At 45.9% G+C, this 26,619-nt stretch overlaps 1 protein-coding gene across 1 annotated transcript in view; it reads right to left on the bottom strand.

Moving 5' to 3' along the window:
- LOC146200155 (uncharacterized) overlaps positions 1-26,001 on the bottom strand; it is a 44,622-nt gene extending 18,621 nt beyond the window's left edge. Inside the window, exons 1-8 of the mRNA XM_084595389.1 lie at positions 25,813-26,001; positions 19,567-19,769; positions 17,102-17,288; positions 8,079-8,210; positions 4,093-4,217; positions 3,799-3,969; positions 3,498-3,642; positions 2,529-2,683 (exon numbers count right to left, since the gene is read on the bottom strand). Coding sequence (XP_084451515.1) covers positions 2,529-2,683; positions 3,498-3,642; positions 3,799-3,969; positions 4,093-4,217; positions 8,079-8,210; positions 17,102-17,288; positions 19,567-19,769; positions 25,813-25,939 — 1,245 coding nt within the window. The 5' untranslated portion in view covers positions 25,940-26,001. The remainder of the gene's footprint in view (positions 1-2,528; positions 2,684-3,497; positions 3,643-3,798; positions 3,970-4,092; positions 4,218-8,078; positions 8,211-17,101; positions 17,289-19,566; positions 19,770-25,812) is intronic.
- Between the last annotated feature and the right edge of the window lie 618 nt (positions 26,002-26,619).

Genomic DNA, 26,619 nt, shown 5'->3' with positions numbered 1-26,619 from the left:
GGAACTATCCCGGCGCGAGGCCGTCCATTGGCGCAAAATACAAACAGGAACTTTTCCCAACCCATGGCTATATAGCAAAATTTTCCCAAATCTTATTGCACCTAGCTGCAAACACTGCTCACAGCCGGACACATTCATTCACATGGTGTGGACATGTATACGACACAACGCAGACAATACAGCTACGAGGGATGCGTGGAAGTCCCTCCTGCGTACCACAGAGCTCGCCCAATAGCGCCAGCTCATTTTGCACGCATTGGAGGCCGCAGAGTTCCAAGGAATCCCTACTGACCTTCTCTAAGCAGTGCAACCAGTCTTTCGGCTGGTTCCCCTTCTTTGGGAGTAAATAAAGAGTTTATCATCATCATCGTAGCTTCTTCACCGTGTGCGCGTGCTTGACCATCTGCCGAGGAGGAGGAGGAAAAACTTTATTTAGCCCTATATTATTTGGCGGTTTTTGGACGTCTTCAGAGATGTCTGCTTGTTGTATCCACAAGTGTCTTCTCCGTCGACTTCGTACACTTTTTCACAATGGTCGGTTGCCCTCAGTCCAGGGCTCCGCTGGCTGCTGCCGCCCGTTGGGCTCGCTGTACCAGACCTTGCTGGTCTTCGCAGCGGTCGCTGGACAGCAGAGTCTCCCATTGCTCCACACCCGGGTTTCGATTTTTGGGGACCACATCTATGTTTTGACATGCCCATGTGATGAGATATAGTGTTGGTTTTTCATCGCACCACGGACATCTGTCAGCGTATATGGTAGGGTGCATTTTGTTTAGTATGTGTAGGTTTGGGTATGAACCCGTCTGTAATTGTCTCCATATGACAGTTTCCTCTCTGGTGAGAGAACTTTGCGGTGGAGGATATCGCATTCTTCTTCCTCTATAGTTTTCTAGTATGGCCGAGTATGCCTTGGGTGCTGGCAAAAGTTCCGCGGAGCCGTCGGATGCTCGGAAAGTAGTGTATGCTCGAGCTATCCTGTCAGCCTCTTGGTTCCCTGCCACCCCCATGTGCCCCGGTACCCATATAATTTTGTGTCTGGTCTTGTTTTCTTCGTGGTTTTTAATTCTGTCGCTCGCTTTAAGGAGTATACGGAGAGCGTGACGACCAATCATACCATTCATGAAATTTCGACAGGCTGTTTGAGAGTCCGTGAGTATCGTTAGCGACCGCCCAGCTCTATAGCCCTCCGCCACCGCAAGAGAAATGGCTACTTCCTCGGCCTCTGCTACTGTGCAGTGTCGGATAGAGGCGCTGGTCACTTCGCGTAGAGACGAATTGACCACCGTGGCCACTGCAATTTTGTTCTGTCCTCCTCTCGAGGACGCGTCTGCATACACAGTCGTGTCTTCAGGAGCGTATGTTTTTTGAATAAAATCGGCCCTTGCTTCTCTTCTACCTTGGTGGAGGTTAGGGTCCATGTTTCTCGGTATTGGAGCTACCTTGAGGGACTTGCGAAGTTCGTCGGGGATCGTTACCGTCCTCGCTATTTCTCTCATCTGCTCACAGTATCCGAGTCTCTGTAAGAGCGCTCTTCCAGTCGTTGCCTGCAGCAGCCTGAGTTTTTGCGACTCAAGCTGCGCCTCGCGTAGTTCTTCGAATGTGTTTTGCAATCCAAGCGCCATGAGCTTTTCTGTAGACGTGTTGCGCGGTAATCGGAGCGCCGTCTTATACGCTTTGCGTAGCAGGGCATCCGCTTGTTGTATTTCACTCTTGTTGAGGCACTGGTAGGGCAGGCTGTACATAATTCGGCTCACTACCAGGTTTCTAACTAGTTTTAGTGTGTCCTCTTCGCGCATACCATGCCGCCTGTTGGTGATGCGGGTGATCATGCGTGTCACTTGTAGCGCTGTTGTTTTGAGCATGGTAAAAGTGTGACTACTGCGTTGGTTCGATTGAACCAACATACCTAATATTCTTATTGTTGTCTTTTCAGGGATGGGCATTCCTTCCAGGTAGATGTTGAGTTTCAGGTTCTCACTGGTTGGGACGGTCCGGTCTTGTTTGCCTCTCCACACTCGAAGCAGTGGACATAGCTCGAAGAGAGGCTGTCATACAGAGATGGAGAGGCGGGTGGAGCGAAACGTGCCACAGCTTTCTCTTTTTATTACTTAGTTTTAACACGGTTTAACCTTTGCCTATTTTTTTAACTTATAGATGTTTTTCTGACCCGCCGTGCCAATTCTAGATGCTTGGTATATGTTGATGCTATTGTGGTTGCTATATAGGTGGGCCAAATTTCCCAGAGACGGTAAGCTACATGACATATCGACGTGAAACATGGTGCTATATCTGGCTATGGAGTCTTCGATTACTTTTCGACACCTGGGCATTGCGAAGATCAAGTAACGCAATCTGAGCGCACTAGGATAGACTGTAACGACAACCAGCTGATTTAAACATTTGTTTTTTATGCAAAGTAAGTGAGCATCTCGAGACATGCCAGTCATTGATCGGCATCAAATTGCAGATTTTGCTTTGCTCTAATCCAGTACTCCTTCTGGCCCCCCGGCAAAGAGTTTCACACTTACCTTCGAAATACCGATTTGATCAGCAATGTACCCGGCTTCGATCGTGGTCGGATTAAGCGTGACGAAAAGAAACTGAATATTTGGTGTTGTGGAATTAGAACCCGGTGTACTCACAAAGGCCATGCATTCAACACCATAGGCAATAGTCAGGGGGCCTGAAAAAAAGCAAACGAGACCTGAGAAAAGCCTGCAATTACCTGTCGCTTGGGTGCGTCTGTTCATTCCACCATGATGGTTCAGGGGTTTTTTGACATGTATATTGAACATTTTCGAACCACACTTGCTATGCTGAATTACGCAAGCACTGGACAGTAGGAATATGACTGCGTAGATAGCTTCTAGTCGCAGTCAGAGACATCAACATTCCGAATGCGTCCGGTTAGTTACCGCCTGTTTTCGCACCTTGAATAAACCAAGCGTCCCTTAGCTTTGTTATCAGTCTGAAAACAACTAAGCAAGACCAAACATTATTCCGCTACTTGGTTACCTTTGACATCTTGAATGCTTCATAGCTCTTTCATGGCAAATTTGTTTGTCAATATTTAAATCAAGGATTTAATTATTGAGACATGTCGGTATACTTGTATATTTGCTCACCCCTATGTCATTATAGAAGGACAAAGCTAGTTGCGATATTTCGGCATACATATTTGGCGTCTCTAACATCGCTAACACTACACTACACTTGATCAATACAATCAAAGACGCATGAATCAACACTTTTAACTATCGTTCGCGTCCGCTGCGCATTTAGTGCAAATGGAGTTACTCGCGAGCTGCGATAGGTGCACGAGTTGGGATCCTCAAAATGAGGCCGTGATTATGGTACATTGTTTATAAGTATCGATGGTGTGCAGAATACCTAAATTCATTCTATTCTTATCGCTTTACTGCCCAGCATCGCGGGTTCACAATATACAGCACATTTTACAATCACACGGCTTATTTTATTGAAGAAACGAATCTTACCAGTCCTTTTTAGCGCATACTGAGGAACTGTTGCTGGGTCATAATAGTTCAGCTCAATGTTTTCTTTGCTGATTCCCGCTACTCCGTTTACAGTGACATGGTCGAACAAGTTTTCGCCGACTGGAGCGTCAACTATTACATTTATCTGAAAGAGATAGTACGTGTGGTGTCAATTTGAGCAGGGCTGTAACTTGTTCTTTTTTTTTGTCAAATATTTGCTGTAATCTGATAGTACCAACTGATACAAAGAGAAGGCAGGTACTGATGGCTACAAGAAGTGGAATATCAAATGTTTGCTTACCCCAAGAGATTCGAGGTGCTCTCGCGGACCAACGCCAGAGAGCATGAGAATCTGCGGAGAACCGATAGCTCCGGCAGACAGGATGATCTCCTTTCTTGCCCGGACTTTTGCACCTTTTGCAAGGTAGCGTGAGTACTCGATTCCAACTGCCTTTGTTCCTTCGAAGTTAACCTGCGCAAGAGTAGGCTTGAAGGGCGCGTCTTTACTTCGCGTGCTCCAATATGAGATGCCATATATCTGCTTGTTTACGAGAGAATATAATTGCTGAATAAAGCTGCTGCATAAAATTCATACCTTGGTCACATGAGCGTAGAGGGCCACGTCGAGGTTTTTCCTTGCCCGGACACTGCTGTTGATGAACGATTTGCTCGAGCTCCACCGCTCTCCGTTCTTTACGTTGCTCTGAACGCGTGAAAAGCCTGGAAGAAGAAAGTGCTTCCTTACAATAGATGATACACTATTCAAACCAAAAACATTTACGAGGGATCTCGAAAGACATGAAGCGCACAGAAGCCAAATTTCTCAATAATATTCAAGGAACCTGTACATGGACGGACATTAGGTGTGCGCGTAAATTCTGAAACAGAAGCAAGGGCTGGCATGAACAGCCTCTACCGCATGCCGCTACCGCACAGCCACTGCAATCTGCAAAGCAGATATTGGCCAGTTATATCACACCGTGGCTGCGTCATACAGTGCGGAAACTCGCTTTGAAACAAGCACACAAAATGCTTTTAACTAAGATATTCCGAATCAGGGGGTTCTAATCATTACGAGCAAAAGGACAACTCCGCTCGTGCTCTATATGTCGTGTGCGATCTCACTGCAAGGTAAGAACCCCAGGGCGGTTAGGTTCGGAATCGTACACAACAGCATCTCTTTTATTCATGTATGGCTTTAAGATGTTTAGCCCTGCACGTCTACAATAATACAGTTTATTGCAGTTCTTGTGTGCTTGATAACTTGCGAAAGAGGCACACACGAACGGTTATTGGAATCTTCTTTTGCGATCTGCTAAGAACAGATACCTCGGTAAAGAACATTCTCATACAAGGAGCTTCTTATTATTTCCCAACAGCTTCCCACCCTCGGCGGTGTCTCGATTCTTGCTGTCGAGGCTGATGACCGCAGAAGAGGAAAAAGAGAACGCAGAACGCGGGCCGACAAGGAATATGTCCGCAGTAAGAAATCTATACCGCTGTCTGTCTTGTCCTTCGGTGTTTTCTGCTGTTTTATCTTTCACAAATATGATGCACCTACTTGCTCGAGCGTCTACCTAACATTTTTTCCGCAACAGGGGCAGCCGTACCTTAATCGTTTTAAAAGTGACAATTGCACTTAAGCACCGGTATTTTATGCTCGTTGGAGAAGACGCACAGACGATAGTTATAGGCGCCTGGTCCGGCAAAGAGCATCCTTACAGCTCAAAATGTCTGTGTGCGGTCACGGCGTTCAACAATCGCTCTGAGAAGCGATAATGCAGTTAACTGCACCGGACTCCTAGTCCCAGCCTATGTCGTTACGCCGATTTCTACGTCGGTTTAACTTCAATTCCAGAAGACTTTTGGTATTCGTTCAGCATGTTATCATGAGCCGGGCTTTCGTGCCGTGGAGAGTTTGGTCAGGCACCATTTGCGGATTTCGAACGCGCATTTAACGGCATACTCTGCACGCGCACAAAAAAATATCTCCAAAACGTTATTTCTCCTCAGCAACTCGAAACTAAAGATACACATCTACGCATAATTTAGCCACGTTCCCCCTCCCCCCCCCCCCTCCTCCCGCCTCTCGTGCGTCTCAATACATAATAGTCTGCCTACAGCTTTATCAGTGCTGAGCACTTTAGGTTCAACATTATTTTTTTCGCTCGTAGATTGAAGCCGAATAGAAAACTGTCTATGTTTTTCACCCTGCCTCATTAAGTACTCCCGGAAAGGACCGCATTTTCTCATGCTCTTAAAGAAGTTCGTAGAAGACGCCGTCATGAAGTTCATTTTTTTTCTATACAGGCTATATCAGTAGCAATGTATAACCTAGTTGTTTACTATTTCTTCCTTTTGTAATTTCGTGTGATCTTGCTAACCTATGATGACCTCTTGTGGAGTTTGTCATTCTCTATTGTACATTTACATGTAATTGCCCAGGCATCTACAGAGCGGTTAGAGTATGTTTTAAATTTACGCGTTTACCTTCCCTCCTGCTACTCCTTTTCGTGATACTTCACTGTGGCTGGACATAAATACGATAAATAACCATTGTTTACTCCGCAAGAAGCGGATAATTTTACTATAGCTGTAGCTCCAGCGTTATTCTTACTCTGTCATCGTCAGGAATTGGCCATAGGTCCAGTGTACTGATCTGGCGCGAAGGTTTTAGCATTGATATGCGTGAGTGCCCAAACCTTTTGTTTTTTTTAATTTCTTGAAATTTTTATGATAATACATAAGCCACAAGTGAGCTTGAAATACTGATTGTCTTTCTCGGTATTCGATACTAAGTAAAATTCGCTTTGATAGGTGGGGGGGGGGGGGGGGGGCACTGCCTCTGAACTAATGCAGTTAACATATCAGCTGGCGTAACCAACACCTATGTTAGCGAAACACAACACTGACCGGTTTTATTAATATTCTAGTATGAAAATTTTGTAAGCCAATATTTTAACGATGCCCGATGTTATTCCAACTGCTTAAAGGTCAACTCCGGTGGTTTTTCCATCATTTTGTGTTTTTGGTTAAATTACATTCATCGGCACGTCCTGACTCGAACACAAAAAACCGTTTTTCGAAATTCCAATTAGAAGTATTTTTAAAACGAAAAAACAGCAAATCGAAACCAAAATTGCTTTCACGGCCCGAAACGACGTCCCAGGTGACGAAATGGTGACGTCACACTCAGTATTAGAAAAACACTCGTACGTGCGTTGGATGGTGAAAATAAAGTATGGAAATCATGAAGCATTGCATAAAGTGTCTGAGGTAGTTCAATATAAGCCTTACAATTTCATAATCATGCGGGAAGTGGACAGTAACGCCGGTATACTGTTTGTGACGTCAGAAACTCAGTGTTGCCGGCAGAAACTTAAGCCATGAAAACAGCATAATTTAAAGTCGTGTTGCGCGCGAACGGATTATCGTACGGCGCCCAAATTTTGTAGAATGCGTCATGACGGAAGGGAGAATCTACAGTAAAATTTTTATTGGAATATTCGAATGTCAAAAAACCCCCGGAGTTGCCCTTTAAAACTAAGCATTTCATATTATTTGGTCACACCATCGCTATAGGCACCCTTCGTTTGGCACAAAAAGAATTACACAGCTATCAGAACTATCAATCTATCAGAGCTATCACAACTAGCTTATACGTTGACTTTTTTATCATTATCCAGCAAAGAGTGGCAAAGTACGGTCTGGAGGATTGCAGGCTTTTCATGCTTATTCGCGAAGGAGAAATTAATGCCCAAAACCATAGCACTGAAGCATGCGAAGAAAACGCTGTTTCACAGCACGTTGCAAACATTTAAACTCAATTGAAGACTCACCGAAAGCATATATGCTGAACTTACTAGAATAGCTTATCTGCCGTTCTCATTATACAGATTTTGGGCTTATAAGGCTCAAAATGAATTAAAGGTGGTTCACAGTAACTGGACACCTAACTCTTTACGAAGCACGAATTTTTCACATATATTTACGTTCGCTCATCAGTGCATCAGTGCTAAAGGACAGAGAAATAAATGTGTTATCTTGTTTTTTTTTTTTTTTTTTTTGCTATTCCTAGCCGTTTTCGACGGCAAAATAAAAGGGCTTGAAATTCGGGCTTCGCGAACTTAGGCCTAAGGAGGAAGCCTCTCCAGTTTACGTGTCATTGCATGCTCGAGGTGATTTTCCCTAACGAGATCTCCAATTCATCAAAAAATCATACCAACAGCTCTGAAAGAGTGTGTAGCAAACTAAGTGGAGCTTCGAGGCCGCTATTTTGACAGGAGATGAACTCATTTAACATGCGCAAACATGCGGTAAATTACTGGTCATCAGGAGAGGCTGGTATGTGCGAGCTGAAGATTATGTAGGGTAATTAGGATCATTCTGGAAACACTAAGTGGCTTCGGTTGAATGCCAACCCAAGCACCGTGTCATTTTCGTTACAAGTGTAGAACTAATGAGTGGTACTTCTAGTCCTATCATTTAAAAGAGTTTGCAAAGTATTGCAAGAGCCTGAAAGTCTTCTTACACACACTGCTCGACGTCAGGCGCCAAAAAAAGAATACTGCCCAAACTTACTTGTTTGGTTCGGGCCATTGTAGTCGTCATTATTGTAACCAAGTTCCCGACCTGCCTCTAGGAATACATCGCTTGACTTCGTATGGAATGTCGGAAAACTAACAGGCACTTCACCACTTTCGCCATGGTATCCTGCAAAATAAAGATAATGCTTCTCGCTCACATGGTGACCGACTGCACTGATTGTAGGACCGGCAACGTTACAGGATAAACTCTGATAAAAAAATTTCCAATGTGCAAACCATCATAGGCATAACAAGCGAAATGACAATACAACTTGGAACCTCTGATAATTGAAACATTTCGTTATTCGTTTATACAGTGAAACTCATGAGCCCCCTTTACGGCGCGCGACTACAAAGCAGGTAGACACGGGTCCAACCCCGTTCGTGCGCGCTGTATGCTGTGTAATGTCGGTATGTGTAAGACCTCCAAGTAATCGAAATTATCTGTTCCTGTTATCAATATATATTGTTCTATACTTTTAGTACTTTTAGTAGAGTTGAAAAAAGGGGATGCCAAATTTCGTAATTGCACGCTGGTAAACTTGCTGAGTTTTCTGGATGTGGTGGTCCTCATATAAGTGAAATTAAAATAGTCTAAGCTGGAGTGGTTTCCAACAACATAAAATACCGACAATCCGCACCCTCTACTGAAAAGGTAAGTAAAACAATATAAGGGGGTACCTTCTTCTGGTCAACATAAATTCTCAGGAGGGCAACTAACATATAGTGGCCACTTAAAAAATGCATTCTGCCGTATTTGAGCAAAACAGATTTGCGAAGACTACCGGTCTTCGCCTTTTTAAATCGCTGGTAAAGCTGTCAGAACAGTTCCTTGGAATCCAGGCAAAGAAGAGCATAACGCATCCGTTTCTCACCACATCGCGTTCTTCGGAACCGCCGTGCCGGAGTGTTTCAATGAAAGAGCATAGAAGTACTTTAACTGCGCCGATCTCCGTGAGCAGATCGTGCAGCATGCCATGCTCAGCACGTCGAGCACACGTGGCTTTGTACGTTTGGTCCCATTCATCTCGTTTGGGATCTATCTTTAATTTGTGGGGCGTTCAGTACACGTTCTTAATACTCGCCGTTTGGTATTTGCATCTAGCTTCTTTTGCACGGTGTACGAATGTACACTATATGCGAAAACGCAACTGTCCTCGGAGCTGCCAAGTAGTACAATAGCTGACGGATGGAGTGGACAGCTATGAAGCCACGGTGCCTTGCATGTGTGGTACACTCTAAGAAGAACTTTCAGACCCAAACTTTTTTAAGCATCTGCAGTGCGAAATGAGAGGGCGCTTAGACTGTCCTCAACGGAGATGTGAGATTTGCAGAAAACATTAAGGGTGGGGGGGGCAGGGGAAATGCCACGATCGGGAGTGATTATGCGGTATTGTACGGCACATTTGGATTGAAGATGGAAAAGAGCAAGCTACTATAGAAGGCGGGAAAAATATCGGTAAAAGAGAAGCGCAGGTATCAGCAATCGTGCGGAAGAACAACAAATTCCACTTTGGCCAAGAACGACAGTGTCGGTGCTCAACGTACTGATAGCAATCTCGCAGATATCGCTACTGAGTGCACCACAGATGTCGGAGGGAAAATTGGCTTTAGTGAGCATGCTGCCACACTATTTCGAAAGAGATATGCGATTGAAAAACGGCAAAGCAAGAATGCGCCTTGACACGATTGATATAACAGAACTGACAGAGATGTCGAAGTGAATGTTGAAATAATAACAAAATATCCATCCGGTAATCGAAACAAAGAAACGAACCGAGAATCATGCCAGCTCTCAACAGTGAAAACCAGAGCTTCGTAATGCCCTATAATAAACTATATAGATAGAGCCCTATGAGTTCCTTTTTATTTGCTTAGGGTCAATTGCTGCCGGTTCTCTTCGTATGTATTACATAACGAGCACCTAGTTTCCCAGTATTTGATAAAAACGACATAACCGTCGCTGTAACCTTGAGTGGTAGGCTCGGCTTTGATCTCTGGGGTTTAGCGTCCCAAGGCGGCTCAGGCTATGACAAGTTCCTTAGTGGAGGGGATTACGAAAACCCAACATACTGATGATGTTGAATAAAAAGTATTGTATTGTATTGTAACATTGTGGTCCAAACGTACTTAATGCAGCGTCAAGACTCTGTGATGCGCTTTTGCTTTCCATTTACCACTCATGTGCTAACTTGTCCAACATTATGAAATACGTGTACAACTGCATGTATTTTTGATGCGTTAAAATTTCCATGAATACCATTTTATGAATGTGCAATGGCGCAAAGCCAACTCAAATATTTTTTTTTCTTTTGAATTGTGCATTTATCACGCCTAATATTTTGAACCCGAATGCCGACTAAGAAAAACTAAAAACAGGGCTCATCTTTGCTCGTGACAGCGTTCAGTTTTGTGATATTATAATGTTGTCATTATATATAAATAAAATATTGACTAATTACATTTATTTATTATATACTCATTATGCTATCTCATGCACATAATTTCTTCCCTCCTGAAAAAATCACCTGTGCAGACTGCGCAGGTGTATCCATTGTAGGTTTTTTTTTTTGTCTCTAGCTTCGTAAGCGAATAAAGAAATCACCTTGTATAAGACCCGTTTTATCAATTGCCTCACTGTATAGATCAAACATGTTCCTTTTAATTTGTTTCCAGTTGTGAGAGATCCTTCCATATCAAGTAAATATTCACATTTCTGTATCTGTTCTCGAAAAAATAATTCTTATCATTTTTTGTACAATAGCTCTCTTCCGGAAGACAATGGGTATAAGTGTGTTCTAGTTGAATACGTTTGCATCTGTGTGCTATTAGAGCTGAAAACAGTAGGTCTTTAATCTGTTCCAATTGCTTAACATATTTATTAGCATAGACCAGATATTATATTCTAAAATATTAAATGGGGAAGGACACGCCTATTGTCATGTACCCTGAGTAAAACAAAACACGTATTGAAACATTTATTTTCCATCCAGTACCATTTACGCAGTATCAGTGTCCATTTTACGCCTCTTTTTGCCAGTTTGCTTCTACGGGCTGTTATGTGACCTGTTCCTCGTATCTCCCCATGAAGCACTTTCTAGGAACGTGCACGTCATAAGAACACTGGAAATATTACAGCGCGTTAATGGGGACATAGCTATCAGCATTCTATGAAAGCGATCGCTTCAAGAATGATAACTGGGAGATGTCCATGCAGTCTGAGCAATGGATTCTGTGGTACGCTGCGCGGACAACATTGCAAAATGATAGGCTGGCATCTTGCGTTCAACCGCGGAGCAACTGCCGGAGTAGGTCTAGTGAGCCCAGTTCCCATAAAATTGATCCTGTAGCCGAGTGTGAAATGTTAGACTTTTGAGATAAAACCACTAAAGTGTTAGAAGGTCCCCCACACTCACGCTCAGAGACGTCAACAGCTTCACAGTTGGCAGGAGGGCTGCAATGCATAGCTAGAAATCTCCCCGTCTGATATAGGAACCGATGCTAAAATGTGCGCCTTATCAAGAACCTAAATACGCAAGTGGAAGCGCATTTTACGTATTACAAAACCACAGTAAATATTGCACAAAACGAAAAAACAAAAGTTGAGGAGCTCAGTTGCGCTACCTATGCGCTGCCAAGGCGAACGCATGGATGTGTAATTGAATTTTCGTTTGGTTTTCTGTGCTTTTGGTTTTTTTTTACTGTCACTATCAGATCTGCTCACTAAATCTTGTATTAACTAGGCCTGCCTTTACCCAACTTGAACCAATGCCATTTGTGACCAGTGGATAGCGTGCCCGTCTCGATATTTGAAGGTCTGATATTTGAATCTTTCAGCTCTGCAATTTGAAGTTATCCGAACTTTCAATTAAGCTCATTCGCTTTCCTTTGGCTACAGTTAGTACGTTAAAGTCCACAGTCAGACTCCTCTCGCAGCACATATGTATAGCGGGTAGAGAAAGATAAGCCAATGGGAGAAATGAATGAACAGGTCCTGTGAACAACGCTTTTTGATAAAAGTTATTAAATAAATGGGGGAAAGCTACTAAGCAACCCATAGCCGAGGAAGCGGACCCGGGGAGACCCCACTTATCTCCCCTGGGAAGTAGCGGAAGGAATAGGATATATGGGAAGGGGAAGCAGGAAGGAGGATAGGGTCATGGGAATTAGGAGGAGAATCTGGGCAGCGTAGGATTTTGACTGACAACTTGAGTTGAGCACTCGGGAAAGAGCGAGCACTCACTCTTAGTCGAATGTACGGTCCTCGGCCCTCAGATCATTCCCCCACCAAGCCCTTTGCCGGGTTTCCGACGTCTGAGACAGGTTCCTTCATGAAGCCGCTTTTGAGGTTCCCCGTCCCGCAAGACCGGTTTCCCCACCCCGACTCTATATGATGTACTGGAGAGGTGGATTTCACTTAGCGTTAATCCCTTACTCTAAGGTACTAGGCAAGTGACCAGATTTTAATCTGGCGCACACTGATGGACACTCGTCCCTGGTTTCCGCCTGACATTACATGTTGGATGGTATATCAGTCAGGGTGAGCAGCCCTGAAGTCCCACCCCAGCCAGCTTCTTGCGACGATCTTGGATCTTGCGACGATCCAAATATTTGTAACCAGGAATGTCAAACTGGCAAAGAGCCTGTTTCTAGTTTGGCGCCGTCTAGGGACTGTTCGGCGGTGTTATGACATACCATTTCTGCCTGCAGAATGTGGGATTTTTGGACCACATTTCTGGCGACAACGCCAGGTTTTGTTGGGGATAAGCTGAAGCAACGTTTACGGCTTTAAAAAAAATGGTGATGGTTTGATCCCACAGCGGTGGCGTACTGGTTAAGTTTCCCGACTACTGTCCCGTAGTATCCGGATTCCAACCCGACCGCAACGGCTGCGTTTCGATGAAGGCGAAACGGAGAAGTGTCCGCATCATGTGTGATGGCAGTTGGCGTTGTTTTTTGCGACTGTCGGAAGAAGGAATACAAACTACACGGGCCTGCTACTGGCTCTGTAGCATAGCCACCTCCGTTGCCTCGTGCGGATAGGCGGATAGAAAACAAGGAAAAGTGAGAGAAAGATAGAGAGACGCGCGTCGCAACAGCCGTCAACGATGTCAGTGCACGGTAACAATCCCCACGGGGTCACAATTAGTCCGAAGCCTTCCATTACGGCTCGCCTTTCTTCCTTTCCTTTTTCACTGCCACTATCCGCCATTCCATTACTTCTAGGTTCAGGTGACCACAGAAAAGCTTTAAGGGGGGACACCCCTCTTAAAACTTTTTTCCTTATTTATGGGTGGATCTGACTGAAACTCGCACCATTAATGTACTTTTGCATGCTGATTTCAAATATCTGATTAGTTTTCTTGTAGATAAAATAGCTTTCAAAATAATCCCTAATTCATGTTCTTCGTTTGGAGGTGAGTTAATTACTAAACACTTTATGGCATGAGGAGAATATCCCTGCCAGAGTGATCTAGAAGGATCATAGAGTGCCGCTAGTCATGAATTAACGTGGTAGAAGAATTTGAACCAAAGTTACAATAAGTCAAATTTTATGAATAAAAGCCCAGGTTGGCACCTAAGATTGATAATTAATTCTGTAAATGTTGCCGCATAATAACTGTACATATTTTTGTCCTACGGCACTGTCGAAGGTTTTCTCTTTCTAACAAGACAAGAATGAGAGCTATAGCACAAATAGACTAAGAGATATCTCTCCTCCAAAATTGCAGCACCCTCAAAATTGCAGTTTTGAGAAAACGAGGAAAAACACTTCACAGCATGTAGGTGTAAATTATGTCAATGATTGATATGTCAACAAGATCAGAAACAGGTGGAAAGTGATCTGAAGCGAAAATTAATGGCCTATGCCAATTTGAGCCAAAGTTACGCAATAGGAAACGCTTGAAAGGAAAATTCCATTTGGGTACCAAAGACAACATAACCTTCTCAGCAAATTTTCTTTTGTCGTCACTGCATTTACCTTGGTTTCATGAGACTCGCAGGATTCCCTTTCTAGAAAAAAAATTTTTAAAGCAATAGCAAGAACAGGACCAGAGATATTGATCTTTAAAAAATGCAACACTACCAAAATTGGGGGATTGTCGGAAGCACTCAAGCCTCACGGCATTTAATCAGGAAGGGCAACCCCAAAGACCTCATGCTATTAAAATGCACCAGGAGCATAGTCGGGGTGCATGCTGTCGCGGTGTTTTCTTTTTTCTGTTTTAGCAACGCCAAGCGAAGCCGCCCGCTTCTTTGCAGAACGTACGCTACGGTGCAAGTCCTTTTCTTCAGCTCTCCTGGACCCAGTTGCTGTCACATTTGTACTGCATTCTTGCAGAATTGCTGCTGCTGTATGCTTGCAGCCGGCATTGAAGCGCAGCACAGCTTCTGCTGTGGCTGCTTCCACAGCAAACAGTGATGAGGGCCGCTCTTTGTGGATCAAGGTCCAGATGACCGAGTGGAAGCTTTCGTTCGAGTTCTGGGTCTTCCCCCGAATGCACCTCTGCAGCAGGCTCTTCTCTGATAAACGACTATAAACAGGCAAAAGAGCATCAGCCACATCTCTTGGCAGACTGTAATTGTGCTTTGGTGCAGGCTCCTCTTTTGCCTTTGCAGCGTTGTGGCGGCACCATGACTTCTCACCGGTAGGACACAAACTGTGTTTGGGGCAGTCATCAGTAGATGTGATGTGGTAATATGTCGCCATCACAGCTCGCTGCATGGCATCCACATCACCTACATTTGATCGAAGCGCTCGGCCATAATATATTGCCAGCTTGTCAACTAGATCAGCTGTCAGCCTTCCTCTGCCGCCAAGACTTTGCTTCCCTGCACCCTTGTGTCTCTGCAAGAGGTTGCGCAAAGCTGCTCCCATACGCTTGTGCACGTGATTTATGCAGTCCTCTTTGACTATTTCAATGCAGCCATAGATTGCAGCATCTTTAAGAGCACTGAACGTGCGACTGTCCCCATCGCATAGCATGGTTGTGTAGCGCATGTTGTGGCGCTGCAGAGATCTTTCAAACAGAATTTTGCCAGCCTCTACTTCCATTTGACCAGCCTTGGAGTTGGTGTTTTTTTGGCACTGGTGGCGTGATTTCCAAAGTTCGTAGCCGTCAGTGTTTGGCTTGGGACCAATTTCGCAGCCCAGACAAAAGTTTGACAACACCACATAATCAAGCACGTAACCAGTGAAGAGTTCCACCACGGCACCGACGCCTATATGTGATGAGTGTCCGCGCGTCATCCATGTGCCGTCGTAGCACACGGCAATGTTCCCCCTATGCCCAAAACACAAGTCATCGTAGACCTTCGCCACTGCCTGCGCGGCTTGTGCCATAGCGGTCGTGGCGGCTCGGGTAGCAGCGGGTTGCAGTGTGTTCTTCAGATGCCGTTGAAACGTCTTGTTGTGCATCCCGCGCCGCGACAACCCCATCGCCGAAAAGATATCGTTCATTGCTGTCTGGCCGTTACCGGTCGACAGCATTGCTCGACTAGCCAGAATATTCAGCTCAAAAGGATTGCACCTTTTCTCGCCGTCAACCCTCCGCGAGTTCCACTCGGCCGCAATCTCACCGCAGTTGTCGCACAGCACGATCAGTTTTACGGCGAGGCCATAGCTCCGGTCGCTGGTAATTAAACGCACGCATCCACGACACGTTTTGCACCGCACGGCATCCAGAAGGATATTCACAATGCTGAGGTCAATTACCGCATAGGAGGCTGTTCCGTCCGCATCTGACTCTGCGGACGCACCACTTGCATCGGCGAACAGCGCGGTCTTTCGTGCCGTCGCCGGCGTCGATACCAGTCTATCAAGCGTAGCCTGCTCACGGGCACTCACTTGAGTTATGTCACTGTTAGTGACAGGCGCGGTATCAATACGTACACGACTGCAGTCGGCACGAAGAACGGCGCCGTTGTCCAGCGGAATCGGAGAAGCGTCGCCGCCCGCAACGTGATCGTCACACAATCCCGCAGCACTGGCACTTGCTTCTTGCACAGTATGCAACGAAGTCGCATTCTTAACGCGTTTCTTTGGTTGCTTTCGCCCGAACTTGTGCAAAGAGCGGTACTTCTTCGCGCCTGGCATGACTCTCGCGTTGCACTGGCGTGGTCGGCAGAAAGACAAAATGGCGTCACTGGGAGTACGCATTTCAGGGCTAGCTTGCTGGAACCAACCAAACGACGCCATTTTGATCACGTGCCTTAACCGGCCAATAGTAGCGCGCGCTGCATGCTATCTTTTTGCTTGTTTTTTATGGGGAAGGCGGAGCGCACAGGGTTGCTTTCCGAAAGAAAAAATAAGCCGAAAGCGCGCGCTTTCGAACGAGACCAAAATCGCCGCGGTGGAGCGCGTAGTTCTCATGCGCCGGGCGATCGAAATTGGGTGTCGTTTGTCCACAATTTAAAGGGCAGTGGGTGTGGTACTGCATTTTTTAATCGCTATAACTTCATAAATAAGCGGGGTATAAGGATGAAAATTTGCGTGCAGATGCGGAATGGTGCGAGGAATACGAAAATGAAAAAATTGAAAATCCGATTTTCAGGCCGATTTTCGGTGCCAGAGAGCCGTGTCCCCCCTTAAAAGATACAGCACCTTCCCTTTTCTTTGAAAAAAATTATCACAATGATATCAGGAGAAGCAATGTAATAATCAACCCTACTGCGTTGTACAAAATTCAAACACGTGGCTCATTTTTCTCACACCCCATTGCAGGATTTTGTAAAAATCAGATATTTGCTATGAATATCCCTCATTAATCTGAAACCGGTTTCAAATTCCGATTGCTTTAATGGGGCACCATAGTTTGATCTAGCGAGTTTTTCTTCTTTTTTTTTTTCAAAACCCTGCACACGAAATAATGAACTACGAGTGCTGCCTTCTTAATACTGTTATGTTGATGATAAGCTATAAGAACAAACTAGATACGTCAGAGGAGACCCAAGATATTCGCATTTCCGGAGGAAGACGGCTGTTACTGCCAAGCAGGTCGCACAAATCAATTGCACCGTTATTAATTTCCAGGTACGACGTCTCGATGGCCTTGAAGTCGGGCAGCACAGCATCAAAGGACCAGTCCTCTGCGCCGTACTCCGATTCCCATTTGTCGTAGTCTTCTTTGTTTCCTCGAGAGTAAATTACATGGTTGATCGAGCTTGATCCACCAAACACTTTTCCTCGTGGCATGCGGTTTATCTGCAAATGCACAACACTTAAGGTTATTCTTACGGCCCCGCCTCTCAGCGCGGTAAACATCGTTTCATTGCACCTGAGTTAGTTTTATTACTACTGATGCAGCTCCCAATTGGACTCGCAATTAGTCTCGCAATTAGTTATCTTTAGGCTGAAGTGAATTCTCTGTCATCGGGCGTCTAGAGTCGAGAAAATTTATTATATCAAAATGTTTTGTCAATTTGCGTATGAATGCGGGTTCACCAGTATGGCCCAAACAGGAAACGCTTAATAACAATTTTCCTCAGAGAGTGAGAGGTTCGACGACGCTGAATACTTTAACACTTAGATTTACTGTTTTGGATTCTGAATGTTAACGCCTCAAAATATAAAATGACACCATTTTGGAGGGAAGTACTTTTGACCACGTGGTGTCATGAACGTGTGTTTACGTCGCCCAATACAAGAGCTCTGAGTATTTTGCCTCCGTCTGACATTTCAGGAGTTTCCCCTGAGATGAGTTAAGAGCCGGTTTGCTCTCGGTCCATCTAGATCTCTTCGATCAGGGACTATTTGTGTGCCATATTACGTCACATTCACTTAGTCGACAATGCCTCTGTTCGTTCTCTTATTATACTGATAACTTTACGCGTACCGGGATCTCTACCACTAGCTGCCAATAGACATGCGCAGGTTTCCCTGAAGACGGCATATGGCGCAGGGTACCGGCTTTTTGCGCGCAATCCCTGCCATCGCCGCACAAGACTGCGTGTGTGCACAGGCAATGCGCGGTAGCTTTAGTAGCAGAGAGGAGGGAGTGCCTTTTTTATAGCAAATAGCCATAACCAGCAAATCTGTCCAAGGAGGATCAAATGATGTTACTTGCTACCACATACTTTTACAAGGTGTCAAAAATTACCTTCAAAAACTCTCTCCCAGATTTGTCCTAAGCGCAATTTTTATCGCACGCCTTTATATCCCGGTTTACTGATTAATCTAGGAGCAGACCTGCCCTTCGGAGACTACCAGTTTTTGGTTTCAGTGCCAGTCGTCATCGATGTAAGGGAAGTACACGGCCGCAACCACTGCTACTCGATGGAGGCGAAAGACAAGGCGTCTGCGTGTTGTGCTTTGTCAGTGCACGCTAAAGAACTCGCGGTGGTCGAAATTCCCGAAGCCCTCCACTACGGCGTCTCTCATAGTGAGAGTCGCTTTGGGACCTTAAACCCCATAAACCGAAACTAAACCATGCAAAGGTTAACCTCGTAGCGGACTTCAACTAGCCAGGCTCGTTTTTGGCTCATGATCGCGTTCAACTCGTCATGTGCTTTCGTCACTGTGATTACTGTCTAAGACGAGTATGGCTCTTCAAACCCATTTTTTTATTGTCGAGAGATAGCGACACGGAGCGCGAAGGCTTTTTACTTTACCTAACTCTGCATTACACAAAAAAACATGGCGAAGCTCGAGAGCGGTGATGTTATACCGACTTCAATAATGCTGAAGAATGGAATTTTTGTTTCAGTTGAGGATGACGACAGCTTTGACTTACGAAGGTTTGAGTGAATTTGCCAGGGTTACAGACATTTGGCAGCATTTACAGTTATTGGTTTGGAATCTGTTCCTGTATGTTTTTTTAGAGTGTTGTCTAACCATTAAAGACGATCTCCAAAGAAGCTGCACATGCATGTAACCAGACTAAATTATTGAGACGTAGCAATTTATACGCTAATCAGATGGCCTAACGTCCAGTCGGTAATGCATACAACTTATTGCTTAGCATGTGCAAAACTTGCCTTGCCGTGCCTGTAGGTTTATAGAAGTGTACCTTGTGACGTTAACTCACGTCAGCAAACCAAATTCTTTGAGAGGGTGCAGCACGAAGCAGTAATTGACTTATGAGTAAGAATCAATAAACACAATTTTTTCTAAGCACCAGACATAACAGAAAATAAACCAGGTGCTTATTTTTGCTTCCAGTATTTCCTCAATAGTTCGTTTATGTCCTGAAAGCACTTGCCTTACGCTCTTTCTTCACACATTCAAAAATTCTGGAAACCTAAAGCATTACATGTTTTAGAGGAAGATTAACTTAATCAAATTAAAGTGGAAATGCTTGCTTAGAATTCGCGCTTCTGCTCTTGGGCTCGATGATTTGTCCTATCCCCTTAGCCATCCCCACATCTTTTTTGCCCACAGTTTTCATACATTTTTTCAGTACATCACCATCTTTAGACCCTCTACAGGCAGAATTTTAAGAAAACTTTAAGCTAGTAAGGAAGGCTTGCTGTGGCGGACTTACCTGGTCGTCCACTGATAAGCTGGCATTTTGTTGTGGTTCGCTCGTGTAGTCCCAGTCTACTTCCGTCCGCTGTAGCAGGAATGAGAACAAGGGCACCTGAACGGCTGCGTCTTCCAGGCCCCCCACTTCGAGGAGAAGCACACTCGCTATGCCATCTGCCGACAATCGGTTGGCCAGGACGCAGCCTGCTGAACCTGCACCCACTAAGATCGAGAATAATGTCACATAACCGCAGTGGCCACAATACCTACCGAAAAACTCATTGAGATGATCAGTAAAAGCATTACTAGTAGTTTGTTAGATGCTATGACTGTAACGCGCTCGTGCATGCAGAGCCCATGGTGTGCTGAACGAAGATAGGATCTGCTGACCGCAAGACACTATCTGGTAGTTTTATTCAGGTCAAATCCCTCGCTTTCAAAGGTACCTTCCCTTCCCTGCAGTGTCGACGGCACGAAACAAGGGAGTAAGTTTGAGCGTGGTTTTTCTTTATATTGTGAGCTCTCCACGGATCTTGTTGTTGTTGTTGTTGTCCAAATAACTTATGGCACATACCCACAGAGGGGGATCGGCCAAGAATTGGGTAGCAAAGACATTTTTTTTTTCATTTCTTTCATTTGTACATACCATGATCTTCTTCTTCCTCTTGTACATACCATCATCATCGTCCCGCGGCGCCGGCTCTGGCGCGCGCTTGGGTTTTCTCCATCAGATTAAACGCTGACACGGCATACCTTGCCTTGCCTTCACGACCTTTCCGTCTGGACCTGGCCTTCTTTCACAAGTGGTGGAGGTGAAATTTGATCCCCTTGCTGCCTTGTGTCCTGCCTCTCGCTGGAGCTACGTTCCGGTCGCCGTTTAACAACTACCATCGTCATGTCAACCGAGAGCAGCCCCGACCCGGCCGGACCCTCTACCTCGGCTACACTGCCGTCTCCGATGGTGCCCACACGACAACGCGACCCGCCGCTGTTCGCTGGTCGTCGCGACGAAGACGTCGATGACTGGCTTGACACTTATGAACGCTGCAGTGCCTACAACCGGTGGGATGATGCTTTGAAATTTTTGAACGTATCTTTCTACCTTATTGAGGTCGCCAGAAATTGGTTTATTAACCGCGAGCCCCACACCACAAACTGGCCCACTTTCAAGCAGCAGTTCCGACAGTACTTCGCCGACCCGGCTGTTCGGACGGAGATCGCAAGGAACAAGATCGCTACCCGCCGTCAAGGTCCCGATGAGTCCTATGTGTCATACATAGAGGCCGTGCTGGCACTCTATCGGCGTATCAGTCCCACCATGCCGGAATCTGAACGTGTACACCATGTCTTGAAGGGAATCAATTCAATGGCTTATACCACCCTAGTTGCCCAAAATCCATCAAGTGTTGATTCCATTATAATGACCTGCCAATGCCTCGACCAGCTACAGTCCTCCCGATTGCAGCCCGGCTTCCCTACTGCCCCGACCTCTACTGACCTCAATCTACGCGCCATGATTCGAGCGATAATCCGCGAGGAGCTCCAAGCCCTCAGCCCTTTTTGCCGGCACGGGTGCGATCATTCGTCTCCTCCTTCTAACGACGCCGGCCTCCGCCACATCATTAAAGAAGAGTTGGCCACTATCAACCACCCTGTCACACCTGATCCTCCTGCACCTCGCCCAGCACCGACTTACGCTCACGTCGCTGCATCCCCTCCTCCTTTTGTTCCCCCACCCCAAGCACCACCCTACAACCACATCAACGCCATGACGACGGCTCAACCGACGCCACCCTATTGCGCACCTTGGCGCCCCTCTCGCCCAGTGTGCTATTATTGTGGAATTCGAGGACATATATCTCGCTTTTGTCGCCGACGCATTCAGAACGAGCGACGTGGTTATGACGCCTTCGAAAGTGACATACCTGCATATTATCAGCGACGACCAATTCCCAACCAACCTCGTCGGTTCTCTCCACCGCCGGTATCCTCGTCTGAACCAAGTGGGGCTCATGTATCCCGACGCCGGTCCCCTTCCCCATACCGCCGCTCTATTTCGCCACTTCGACCAGCAACAGCTGTTCCTGTCCGTAATTCGGAAAACTAAGCGATGCAGTTTCCGGAGGAGAAACTGCACTTTGCGAACTTACAAAAAGTCCTCCTCATCGCCCGTACAATATCATTTCCGTTTTAGCTGAAGGATTCCCGGTCGAAGCTTTGATTGACACAGGACTGCACTTTCTGTTATTCATGCTGATTTGTGCCACCGTTTGCGGAAAGTAACGACACCATATGATGGACGTGAACTTCGTGGAGCAAATGGCGTCCCTCTGTACCCTTCTGCAAAATGTACAGTTCGAGTTGTTATAGACGGCGTCCGCCACCATGTGCAGTTTGCTGTGCTTTCACTGTGTGCGCATTTGATGATTTTAGGATGGGATTTTTTGTCAACCACTTCAGCGTTAATTTCTTGTGGCGACCGTGTCATCCATATGACAGACAGTGATTTTTCATCTGACATATCTGCACGGCATCATTTCCTCATTGCCGCAGCTGATACTGTATTGCCTCCACAGTGCGAAACACTTATTACTGTTGTTTCCGAACACATCAGTGACGGGGATGTACTCATCGCGCCATCTCATCGTCATCTTGCACGTGGAATCGCCTTCCCATCAAGTCTTGTACGATTCCGCAGCAGCTCAGCAATAGTAGCTGCCACGAACACTTCCCGTGAATCCCTCGTGCTGACTAAAGGAACTTCCCTGCCATGCATAGTGGATGCTCACCCTATATTCATGATGGTGCTCACTGCCCCGCTACCTCCGCAACGTGATTCATCGCAAGTCTCTCTTTCCATGCTGTCGAAGACAATCAATCCGAACCTCATGCCACACCAACGACAAGAATTGCTGCAATTTCTTCAAGCCCACCAAGCCATTTTTGATGCCACTTCCCCACCACTGGGACGGACTAGTGTTGCACATCACCGCATCCTTACCGAAGGTAACTCAATTGTATGCCGACGACCTTATCGAGTTTCTCTCTCGGAAAGAAAAGTAATTGAAGAAAATGTCAATGACATACTCTGTCGCGATATTATTCGTCCATCAACAAGCCCATGGTCCTCCCCAGTAGTATTAGTTAAAAAAAAGAACGGATCGGTGCGATTTTGTGTTGATTATCGCGCACTCAACAAAATTACCCACAAAAACGTCTACCCGATGCCGCGTATTGATGATGCCCTTGACTCTCTCCAAGGTGCCGAATATTTCTCGACATTGGACCTCCGCTCGGGTTATTGGCAAATACCTATGCATGAGGACGACAAAGAAAAAACCGCTTTCGCAACTCCCGACGGACTTTACGAGTTTAATGTTATGCCCTTCGGCCTTTGTAACGCACCCGCAACATTTGAAAGAATGATCGATACTGTACTTCGTGGTCTCAAATGGAGAACCTGTTTATGTTACTTGGATGACATTGTTATCTTTTCGTCAGCTTTTACTGACCATCTCACGCGCCTGAATGAAGTCCTCACGTGTCTTGCTTAAGCGGGCCTTCAGCTCAACACCAAGAAGTGCCACTTTGCAGAGAAGGAAATTAAAATATTAGGACATCTGGTTAGCCATGACGGCATTCGCCCAGACCCTGAAAAATAACCGCGGTCTTGAACTTTCCTCGTCCGCAACGGACTACAGATTTGCGCAGTTTCCTCGGCCTGGCGTCCTATTTCCGGCGATTTATAAGACATTTTGCAACTATTGCTGCGCCACTTATGAACTACTTAAAACGCGCAGCCCTTTCGTGTGGACTGAACAGTGCAACACTGCTTTTAACGACCTAAAGCACGCCCTCACATCAGATCCAGTTCTTGGCCACTTCAGCGACAGCGCTCCTACCACCCTGCACACTGATGCCAGTGGTCACGGTCTTGGCGCTGTACTTCTGCAGCGCGATGCAACTTCACGTGAGAAAGTGATTGCCTTCGCCAGTCGGACCATCACTCCAGCTGAGAAAAACTACACCATTACCGAGCAGGAATGTCTCGCCGTCGTCTGGGCTGTTCAAAAGTTTCGCCCTTACCTATATGGTCGGCATTTCATAGTTGTGACCGATCACCATGCTCTTTGCGGGTTATCTTCGCTGAAAAATTTGACAGGCAGACTTTGCAGCTGGATTCTACGCCTGCAAGAATACCATTTCGACGTCGTTTATAAATCGGGCCGCCAACACCAAGACGCCGACGCTCTTTCTCGCTGCCCGGTTTCGGAATCAGCCTGCTGTTTTTCTTCACAATGCATTTCCACCTCTGACCACAGCCGATCATCGCTTCCACCGACGCATATTACGGCAGTTTCTTTTGACGACTCTGAGAACAAGCGCACTCTCCGCTCACAGCAATTAGCTGATGCTACTGTCGGCCCACCATCGACCGCCTTATCGGCGCTTCGAGCCCACCCAACGCTAGGCTTCGCCGACAGCTTCTTAATTTCAAGCTTGAAGATGGCATACTACGCCGCTACGTGTATTATCCTGATGGAACTCGCTGGCTCCCAGTCGTACCGCGTGTGCTTCGCCCACGTATACCAGCGGCTTTCCACGATGACGCTACTGTAGGTCACCTTGGTTTTAACAAAACATACGACTGCGTAAAAAGACGATTCTTTTGGCCTGGCCTGTCTACCGCCGTAGCAAAATACGTTGCTTCCTGCCACCTGTGCCAACGTCGCAAGCGGCCGACTTCTTCCCCCGCTGGTCTTCTACAGCCCCTTCCCTGGTCATCTTCTTCTTTTTTAATTTTTTTTTTCGGAAAGGGGCTCATGCGCCACCTAGCTTTGCCAGGTGGCGCATACCTGAGTGAAGGAAGACGAAGTTGAAAAGACGACGAAGTGTTGTTTGGGCGTTTGCGTTTGTACTGCTTGCTTTGCTTCATTTATCATAACGAACCCCTCATTTCCTCTTCAATTATCTGCTGAACAGCTTGCCAGTGTCTCAGTCCTGGCAATCTTGAAGCCATACGTATACCGCAAGAATGTTCGCACACAGCATCTGCTGCCCGCCCCTGCTGATCACATTCCACGGGACACTCGTGGTACAAAGGACGTTCCACAACCACCGATAATGGCTGGTTGGTTGGTTTTGTGGGGTTTAAAGTCCCAAAGCAACTCAGGCTATGAGAGACGCCGTAGTGGAGGACTCCAGAAATTTCGACCACCTGGGGTTCTTTAACGTGCACTGACATCGCAAGGAGCCCGTGCGCTCCTTGCGATGTCAGTGCACGTTAAAGAACCCCAGGGGCAGGAGCCCGCATACCATCCAATATTGGTGCTTGCTGAAGAACCCCAGGTGGTGGTTTTTCAAAGTCCTTCAATGCCACCTTTCTTATAACCTTCTGTGCCTTCTACTGTGCTGTGGGCTGTTCCTCCTACTGGCTCTGTAGCTTAGCCACCTCTGCTGCCTGATTGATCGATTGATTTATAGGAAGGTAAAGGTGCGATAACTGTCTCACTTGTTTTCCGTGGACACCTCAACCGCGCCGGACAGAAGAGAGAATGGGAAGAAAGAAAAAGAAGAGGGAGAGAAAGACGCGCGCTGCAATAACCATCGTCCACCACTACCGAAGCGGTGGCGGATGCAATGACGGCCTACAAAAGATAAAAATTGTGTGGCAGGCCAGCCCCCGCCGCAAGCGGTGGTGACCCACCTCTCCCAGCCCCATCAGCGGAGTACAAACACTGACGGCCGATGCCAGGCGATCGGCAGAAGCGCGACATTCTATGAAAAGTAAATGCAGCAACCGACAAATACGCCGAGACGTAGGGACCGGTGACTATTTTATGTAGACTTACACATGTTACATCGTCACTGCCTCCACAAGGCTGATAAAGGTGGAGTAACGCAAATTCATTATAAAGGTTTCCTTTCAGTAAAAACCTTCCCAATGCATTTTATTCCACATGGACTAGATCAAAATTTTCATCTCCAAACATGCAATTTCTGCTGTGTTGTATTATAGGCTTAAAACTAATTTTATCGCAAGATGTTTAAGTTTATGAGTTTATCGACTTTCGAAAGCTATTCTTCTGATTTTTGTAAACATTGAATGCCGAGTTCGATAGCAAGTCTGTCTTTTAACGGGAAAAGAATGAAAACAAAGTGATAAAATTTGGTGAAGTCAGTCGTGGCCTATCACGATGTAGCACTGCGCTTGCACGGCTTAAGCATTTTCTTCATGAAGAGGTTGAAAATGTTCACAACTCACCAATGATATAGTCATACTCCTTCTCCAGAATGAGAGTGTTGTATAGAATTGGGTCCGGTAATTCAAAGAAAACTAGCACAGTCACAATATTGAGGAGGGTGAGTAAGATGTTTGGCACGAACGCCATGCCAGGATATATTTAAGGGTGAAAAGGATGACCTGGAACGAAGTGCCCAGTTTCTGCTTGGGGCTGTTCTGCTTTATAGGCTTGCAGAGGAAATCGTTTTATTGTACTTGAACCCCCATCGTGTGTACTCCACTTTAGTATGTGCACTACGCGGTAACGCAGCTGGTGCTAGGGCATTGAATGGCGATTAAATTTCAAAAATTCAAAGAAGTGCGAGAGCTACAACGCATCCAGCTTTGTTCGCAGCTGCGCTCTCCAAGGGTAGGTTCGACAGACACATTTCAGACATGTTGTTGTGATATCACTGGAAGAGTAACGCTTGACGGAAAATTACTCTCTGAACCTCGGATCACATCTTCGTTTTCGCTGACTCCCTAAATATAATTATGACAGCATGGCGACGTGAAAACTGGGTCTTGAAATTATTACACAAATACGTCATTAGGGTACATGATAAAGGGCTATTTATGCTTGCTAGCTATCAAAACTTCAGCGCGAACGTTGATGCTTAAATGCACTAGTTTGTGTCCGTTTAAGCATCTTTAATGCTCCAACCCGTTCAATACGCAACCGTTTAAGGCTTAATTATGTATTTTCATTATGCAACTTTGGGTTATCTATTACATGTCGTGTTGCCTCCATGCAACCAATCGTGAATGTTTCAAGGGATACAATGTACT

The sequence above is a fragment of the Amblyomma maculatum genome, chromosome 2 (assembly GCF_055883805.1).
Source record: "Amblyomma maculatum isolate TAMU_Amacu chromosome 2, ASM5588380v1, whole genome shotgun sequence".
Classification (NCBI taxonomy): Eukaryota; Metazoa; Arthropoda; class Arachnida; order Ixodida; family Ixodidae; genus Amblyomma; species Amblyomma maculatum.
This window is presented reverse-complemented; position numbering and strand designations above follow the sequence as displayed.